At 37.6% G+C, this 9,170-nt stretch overlaps 1 protein-coding gene across 1 annotated transcript; it reads left to right on the forward strand.

Annotated features, from left to right (window-relative positions):
• Positions 1 to 3,767: 3,767 nt before the first annotated feature.
• On the forward strand, positions 3,768 to 8,080 carry LOC110465080. Its single transcript, XM_021520660.1, has 2 exons — positions 3,768 to 3,914; positions 5,928 to 8,080. The coding sequence occupies exon 2, from the start codon at positions 6,070 to 6,072 to the stop codon at positions 6,673 to 6,675; it is 606 nt and encodes a 201-aa protein (XP_021376335.1). The 5' UTR covers positions 3,768 to 3,914; positions 5,928 to 6,069; the 3' UTR covers positions 6,676 to 8,080.
• The last annotated feature ends 1,090 nt before the right edge of the window (positions 8,081 to 9,170 follow it).

Below are 9,170 nucleotides of genomic sequence, written 5' to 3' on the forward strand. Positions count from 1 at the left end.
GTACAGGTCAGCATCCTAGCTGTAACAGTTCAATAATATAAATTAAATGTACGTCCTTGATTGTAATAGTGTAATAATGTAACTTAAATTTACATCCCTTATTGTTTCAGTACAGAACGCACCGCGGTACGGTTAGGTCCTTCCGGTACAGGCAAGTACCTGTACCTGCGCAGATGTACGCTGACAGACCCTAATCGATTCTTCTCGATAAGTGGTAAGTATGCCAGGCTGTCAACTGTTCGCAATTATAGAACATAAGTTGTATATATTTACTTTAATGTGAATGATTTTGTTGGCAAACGGTACCTTTAAGATGTTATTATGGTGGAAAAATGTAAATTTATGGGAAACCGACACCTTTCTTTCACGTCTGTTTTGTCCGTTTTCAGTTTGACCCTTTGGGGTATTTTTTTTTTTTTTTTTTACAAAAAAATTGTTAGCAAAACATAATGTTGTTTGGGGTGGTTTTCGAAATTAACAATTATTTTTATCATTTTACACGTGTTTTTATTGTAATGCCTATCAGACGAGTATAATTTATCTATAATTCTCCTACATCCAACATGCTAGAGCTACATGTATATGTAATGAAGGAAAAATTAACTGCATGAAAATACAGATTATAGTGATAACAACCAAATCTCCTGTACATATGAATTATTTAATAATGTTTATGGATCCCGAATTCATAGAACTTTGTTTATATTGACAATATTAGTTTAAACATGTACAATAACATAAACATTTCCTACAAAAGTCGCCGGAAGGGGTTGTGGGGGTGTTTGCTGGTTGATTGCTTTGAAAAATTCTCTGATGTTATAGTAATAGACAGTACCTTAATTTTGTTTACAGTAAATATAGAAACAAATCTTCAATTGCAAAAACAAACATTATAACCCCTTTTCCTTGTATTTAAATATTTCCCAATGATAACGATGATTCATGGTGAACTGTTTTAGCAATCCACCATTTATCGGAGGGTATCGTGAAATTCAGTAAATTTTCTATGATATTGGGAGAATGTTTAATTTTCAAATACTTTTTATTTTTTCCATGTTTTGGGTGTGCTTCAGTGACACAAAAAATACATGGTGTAGCCACTGCCACACCCGGTATTTTAATGGGGGTACATGCCACTTCAATGGAGATACCTACATGTATTCTGTTATTTTTAACAGACCTGTATTAATTTGTATTCGCATTTTTGATTACTGAGGGATTTTTCAAATCACAGGTAATGTATGCAATCATTTTAAACATACATGAATTATTTATGTGGTTTATGATTGCATAATTTAAATGCTGTAGGGCAATTAGTATGCGTAGCTTTTGTACATTCAAACATTCTGCTTTCTTTACATAGCAGTAAATTCAGAATAGATTAAAACTGGATCTAGAAAGTGATGTTGTGCGTAATAAACACGTCTATAATCAAATGATAGGCCTATTTATCAAAGTTTCAATCACGCAGGGTCAATATGCCTGTTTACCTGAAGTTGACACGTTTCTTCCCTTCAAATTTGGTCTAGATACGTCTTTGTGCGGTTTTAATTATTTAATTAGTATTCCCGATAGTCCCAGGCACACACTTGTTGTGTTTTCAATAACGATATGCTACTATTGCTTCAAAGTAGTAAATACAACTTTACAAATGAAACGATGACATTGATAACGGGTTTTAGATTACCCCTCATGGGGGCTCCATCGCTGCATCGGACGGCGAATTATCATCAATATCGTTATATATAACAACAACATATAGATAGGAATACTACACGTGCATCATATATGAACTTTGAAAACTATTATCTACGTAAAGTATTGCTGTCTTGTCTGCTAGTTGAGTCCGACATGGCTGATAGACGGCGTGCTATTGTTGATATCTTCACTGCCTCGCTTTCGAAACAACCACGTGACATATATAAATATATCTGTGCTAAATTTACGCGGGGCTTCCCCGATAATTCAGTGGTCAAAACTGGACATTGCAAGCAGAACTCGACCATCATATTGCCTTGGTTTAACGTTTGGAAGTCCAGAGAACGCATTTAGACCCATGTATTGTGTAATGTTTTCCCCCGACCAGCTCCTTTATGTTATGGCTTTCTTATTTCTTTTTATCTGAAATTGATATTCATCCTTGCACTGCATATTTAGTTACGACGCAAACAATATATAAAGAGAAACTGTTTTATTTGAACTTTGTTTTTTTTTTATTTTTAATACATTTTATTTAAAAAAAAAAATGTACTCATCGGTTAAAGTCCAAAAGTTTGAAGTAAAATGTTGACAGATGAGCCATGTCAGTCGTCAACAATCTAAGACAGAAACGACACTGGTACAGTACAGTCCTGTGTTTGTCCGGAGACTGCTATAGTTATAGTAGCGTTGTCTCCCGGTTCCTCGGGTTGGCTCACTTCTACCAGAGCTGTTGTGCTGACCGGATCGTCATTTTCCCAGTATGGTACCAGTATAGCCATCGTGAGCAGGTGATGTAGAAAGGTGACACTGGAAAACTCTTGTGTAAGGAATAAGTCCGCCTTAATGGTTTGTATCTTGAACCGCCCAAGGCAAAAATCTGTAAGTAAAACGAATATATTATATACAACATTAAAGTTATACGATTTCATTTTTTTGTAATCATGATTTTTCATCAAAGGATCTCTATCAGGCGTATGATAAGCACATTATATTGTCATTTTACGAAACTCACGTTCAACTTCTATGACTGTAAAGGAAATTTCTGACAAATGTCTGTTTACGTTAAAACTAAAGGTTTGGCTAACATCAATGGTAGACATTTAAGTATACATGCGACCAACGCATATAACGGAAATCTACTTAATTTGATGTATGACTCTATATTCAACTCTTTTTCTGTTACAAAATATCAGAGTTATTGATCTTTGTAACTGCATTGTCGTCTGACTTCCAAAATATATTATTATCAGTTATCATCAATTAATGTTTTACAATTACGAAGTAAAATATTACAATCACATCAATGACTAACGTGATTCATGGATAGTAACATCTATGCATACGTCATAAACGACAATGAGCCTCAAATGCTGAATCTCCTATGCAGCTCATACAACCGAAATCTATTTGAGATCCTTAAGGTACAAACACACTAGTCAAACATTGCTTCTTTATCTGGTACATGATTTATATATACCACTGCTAAACGCATATAGACAATTTCGGAACTCAAACTTAAATCCGACATAAAAAGATTAAAGCCGGCAAGCAGGAAAATGACTTTTTGTAAGATCACTGTATACGTCTCGCTAGATATAATAACACTTGATATGTCTCTCTTAAAATAACTTAAATATAGGTATATAATTTCATACTTACACATTTACTGACGGTATTTTTGTTATGCCGACCATCCGATTTGGGTTGCACCAGGAAAATGGTATGTGTTGTCCTTACTCGGGTTTAAAACTTACAGTTTCGTGTACAATCAGTCATGCATGTCAGCATTAAAACCTAAAACCTATTGCCATAAATATCTGCGAAAAACAACTCGAGCCTCAAGTGTAGACTCTGGTAAACAATTATTTTAATATCCTCTATATATATGTATATACATGACAGTATTAAATGTATATTTATATACGATTTTTTGGACAACAAAATGTTTTCATTTAATAATATTCCTTGCGGGACCCCACAGTTGTGTTCCCCATGTGAGCCCCTGCTTCAGAGAAAAGGACTGATTTCCATTGGTTGAAAGGTCTAAGGCTAAAGGGCCCCTTGGCTCCTAGTACGTTGACCCAAATCATTAACCCCACAGCCTCTAGCTCCGCCATTTTAAAAAAGCACAGAAAAATTCTACAAAACGAAGAAAAGGAAACACTATTTTTGAAAAGATTCAAGGAAACACCGACTACGATTTACGTAGGTGAGTAAGTATAGATCAAAATCGGGTTTGCCGAGAGTCTAGGCTATATATAGGATTCTGTATTGTACCGATCACGCGTCTTTGTTTGTAAACAAAACACACTTGAATTGAAGACAAGCATTTGGTGGTCGATTAAGTGTCTCATGACCATGGCGGATGCAGGTAGGGATGTTGTTGTGCTGAGACATAGCTTAGTGAAACGTTTAGAAAAGTACATTATGGAAGGGAATCGAAAGAATACGAGTTTATCGGTAGATCGAGTTCATTTTCATGGCGTGTCGGGGGCCAAGGTGGGAAGGATTCGGGCATATCTACATAAGGATTTTATGATACATAAACAGGTCAGTGTTTGTGTTTAACAAGTGGGAGGTAACGATATTAGCAGTCCGACAACAAGTGTGGACGGGGTGGTCGATTCCATTAAGAACATTGTGCGGTTGTTGTTGTCGAAGTACCACGTACATCATGTTCGTGTCAGCAAGTTATTTCGCATTTCATAAGGATGACTTTTCAATAGCAGTGTATAACGAAAGGGTTGCTCTTGCCAACGAACTTTTGCTAACTAGGTTAGATATTTCACCGGTGACAGTTTGGGACCACAGTAAAGAGATCTGAGATGTGTTTCAGTTGTATTTGGACGATGGTGTTCATTTCGCAGAAATGAAACCATATTACCGTTCACTCCGGGGATGTATCATCAGGGCATTGAATTTGATTAAAAAAAGTTAGAACGTGATATCAGATCATTACGTCTTTATTACCCTAGGGCACGATCAAGTCTTTATACGGTATAAAAAACTTGCAGAAGTCTGTTTTATTTCTAACGGTTATCTCCCTTGGTACGAGGAAGTGATTTATCAATTTCTTTTATGTATAGACTTGTACTGGGTATATATATATGGAGTGTGTAAATTTGGTAGTACGGGGCACCTGTTAATATTGCCTTGTGCATATACGCCATTATCTGTTTAATTACAGAGGTGTAACATTGACATTTTGCTTCAGTTCTATATATGGAAATAGATGTCCATATGAAGTAACCAGAGTTGTGGGCTCTCTATTCTCTATCAACTATCAAATATATAGTTAAATGTTAAGACAATTTTGGTTGACAATACCAGTAGTTGCCTAAATAGCCATTATATCAGAAATTTATTAAATGCGGGGCCATTTGAGGTTGATAATACCTATAGTTACCTACATATACACTATACCAGTATTATAAGAGGCATTTGAGGTTGAAAGTGCCTATATATCAACTCCATGATAATTCATTAATTAGGAGCATTGAAGGTTGAAAGTACAACAAAATTCTTCAAGGCATTTGAGGTTGGCAATACCCGTAGTTGCCTGAAATATCAATTACAATATATCAGAATGATTAAATGCATTTTAGGTTGACAGTACCCGTTGTTGCCTAAATTGAATATACAATAAAAATCAGAAGTCGTAAGGGTATTTGGGGTTGACAGTAACCCATAGTTGCCTTTATATACAATATATCAGAATTCTGCAAGGCATTTGAGGTCGACAATACCCGTAGTTGCATATAGATACAACACATCAGAATTCTTAAGGTCATTTGAGGTTGACAATGCCCGTAGTTGCCTTTATATACAATTTATCAGATTAGTATTGGCATTTGAGGTTGTCAGTACCCATAGTTGCTTTTATATACAATACATCATAATTATTAAGGGCATTTGATCATGAGGTTGACAATACCCATAGTTTCCTACATATCCAATATATCAGAATTCTTAAATGCATTTGAGGTTGATATTAGAATCATTTGAGAAATGAAGCTAACAGTATATCAGAAATATTAGCAAATATAGGAACATTAAAGAGCCTATGGGTAAGTACTCTCTGTTGATTTTCCATGATTAATGTTAGGGCATTCAGGGCCTTAAAGATGTTGGGTTATATAAACAAGTTTAAATGAATAAGTGAAATATTTCTGATATATTTTTGTATCACAGATATTTGCTCTCTTTTTACTTCATATGCACCTTAGGTTTCCAACATCCAAAAAAAAGGCTGCAGAGGCAATTGACTTAGTTGGGACGAGGGGCAAGTCAAGGAAAAGACCCCCAGCCACAACAAATAGAAAGCTATCAGAAGAAGATGGAGCAGTGGCTGATGCAGAGGGCGTACACATGCTTAGCATGACACCACCTGACATGCAAAGCCACATCAAACAGGCCTATGAACGAGGCTCGCAGGAAGCTCGGGCTCCGGAAGGGAGTAACACTATTGGTGCCTCATCAGTGGCCACAGAAACTGGTGAGGATAGAACTACATCAGCCAGTGGACATCGAACTGCACCCTCTCATCCGGAACCTGTCATCAGTGATGAGATTGGGGGGTCCTCGTCCACTATGTTTGTACCCAGCTCACAAATAATTCCAGCCAATAGTGTTGTAATGACATGTGAGGGTGTTGAAGTCTCATCATCACCCCCAGGCAACGACCAATTTCATTTTGCGTCAATTTCATTGATGGATTTTGTCTCAGACAAAGTGAAGGAGAGAATATTGGCCAACAAATTTGTTGACCTTGCTTCCATCACGGACAAGAACCAATCCAGTTTTGAAATGGTGCTGAAAGTGGATGATGATGAGTCGCCATCCCGCCATCCCTACACTGGTATAAGAAAGAGCCTTCCAGAAAGAAACTTTCGACAGAGACATGGACGAATAAATTTACCATTTTCACAGCAGTGTACTGTAAGAAATACCCTGATGCAATCGAACAGTTGCTAAAATATTCATCCATTATCAGGGACCTTGCACTAAAGCAGGCTGATTGGGTATACTATGACACCATGTTTCGGGAGCTCCGTTGCCATAGGGAAATGGCATGGGATCTAATTCATATGGAACTGTGGCATGAGGCTATTTCTCGCCACCAACAGTCCGCACATACCTCTTTTCTAGCATCTCATCAGAGCAAACCTTACAATACAGGAAAAGGCCCTTTGTTGGAAATGTATGAGGGGGCTACACTGTGGAGGCTGCTAGTACTAGCATAAATGTGATACGTGTGGGGCAAAACATGCGGCAAAGGACTGGTCTATGTTAGGTTCCATTTTCCACAACTCGGAGAGCTCTGTCATGCTTTTTGCCCCAAATTATTTTCGTGGATTTAGAGGCGGTGGGCGACCAACAGGTAGATACCAGTCCGGTCAGGGGCGGTTCCAATCTTTCAGGGGAAACGGGGCTCATACCCACGACATAGTGTCACCCGTTAACCCAGATGCACTGGCTCAACTACTGCTAGGATATGACCCAGATAAAACTAAGTTTTTAGTATTCACTTTGAAGGCGACACTTCTGGTAGATCCTGCAACAATCTCAAATCTGCGATCGAAATGCCAGCTATTATCGACCAAAAATTAAAAGCAGAATTGAATGCTGGTAGACTTGCTAGCCCCTTCAATGAAAAGCCTTTTACAAATGTTCATGCTAGTCCATTATCGGTTGTTCCTAAAAAAGATCTTCGAAGGATCTTCGAAGAATTCAGCACGGCACTTGAGTGGGCAGCATATAGCAAACTTAAGGCAACAGCGGTAGTTCATTTACTTAATGATTTTTTGTTTATTGAAGAAAATGCTGCAGCATGTAGCTTAATTCTTTCTGATTTCCAAAAGATGTGTTCTGGTATTGGGGTCCTTTCGGCTAGGGAAAAAACCCATTTGGTCCTGACCAAATCATGCCTTTCTTAGGCATTATTTTGGATGCCAAAAACATGGAGGCAAGGCTACCCGTAGACAAACTAAAACACTGTTAGGAATATTGTAGGGCATACAAAACAAAAGGTCACCCTTCGAGATCTGCAATCATTGATTGGTACCTTCAGTTTGCAACATCTGTGGTATAAACAGGGCGGGCCTTTTTACGCAGACTTATTGATCTTACAATCAACATTAAAAAAACATATCACAAAATACGTCTTTCATCATCTATCAGAGCAGACCTCTCAACATGGGAGTTATTTTTATAAGAATACAATGGGTGCAGCTCCTTTTTGAATGATCACTGGGTGATATCCCAAACATTAAAGTTGTATACAGATTCCTCATCAACCATTGCTTTTGGGGCAGTTTTTCAGAATTCCAATCTGATTAAAATCATCTGTTACATGGCTCCGCCTGAACATCTGAATGTGCCGCGGTCAGGGTCACGTTCAAGTGACCTTTAGATGAACCAATCAGAGGCGCGCTGGCAAAAGTTTGCCAGCGAATCGGAATACCATGTTTGATAGATAAATAGCGAGGGGAATCGAACAGATTAGTTTTCCAAAACAAATATGGCGGCGGGAACTGACGTTTCTACGACGCCAAGGAAAACGTACCCATTGGGTAATAATTGCGTATCCAACATCGCCATACAGTCGTTCTTCTCTAATAAAGCTTCGAATATCTTTTTCTGTTCGGGTTTCAGACGATCAATCTCAAATAACTTCAGAACTTTCGCATCATTCTCATCAATGTCCGACATATTTGTTACAACTCCGAGCGCCCTTTTGAAAGAGGGTCTCTGATTGGTCAAAATTTAATGATTATTTATAAATATAAATGTCACCTGAACGTGACCCTGACCGCGGCACACTCAGATGTTCAGGCGTAATACGAAGTTAACGAAGCCATGTAACATATGATTTTAATCAGATTGTCAGAATTCATGGTTTAATGGTCAGTGGAACAATGAAGCAAAAAAGCACCATATAACTACTTTAGAACTTTATCCTATTCTTGCAGCATTGTACTTGGGGACATACATTTAGAAACCAGGCCTTGTGGTTATGTACTGATAATCTAGCTTTAGTTTATATCATAAATAAACAAACGTCACGAGACAAAGTTATCATGAAAATGATTCGCCCATTAGTACTATATTGTCTTCATAATAACATACTGATTCGGGCAACTCACATCGAAGGGGTCAAAAATGTTTTAGCTGATGTCTTATCTCGTTTACAGATAAAACGATTCAGAATATTGCTAACCACTGCGGACCGATCGCCCACTCGAGTACCACCTCAAATCAGTCAGGACCTGTTTTTCAAACGTTGAATGTACTTCTGAATTTATCACTCTCCACTGCATCCCAAAAATTGTACAATAGATCTTTGCAGCTTTTCTCAGAATTTTGTTCTAATTATTTGCGAATGGCTGTCCAGTTACCAGTCAACCAAACATAGCATTATATATCGCTCATGCACATAATTTGAAATTTGCCAATAGCACCATAGCCTC

The sequence above is a fragment of the Mizuhopecten yessoensis genome, unplaced genomic scaffold (assembly GCF_002113885.1).
Source record: "Mizuhopecten yessoensis strain PY_sf001 unplaced genomic scaffold, ASM211388v2 scaffold1557, whole genome shotgun sequence".
Lineage (NCBI taxonomy): Eukaryota > Metazoa > Mollusca > Bivalvia > Pectinida > Pectinidae > Mizuhopecten > Mizuhopecten yessoensis.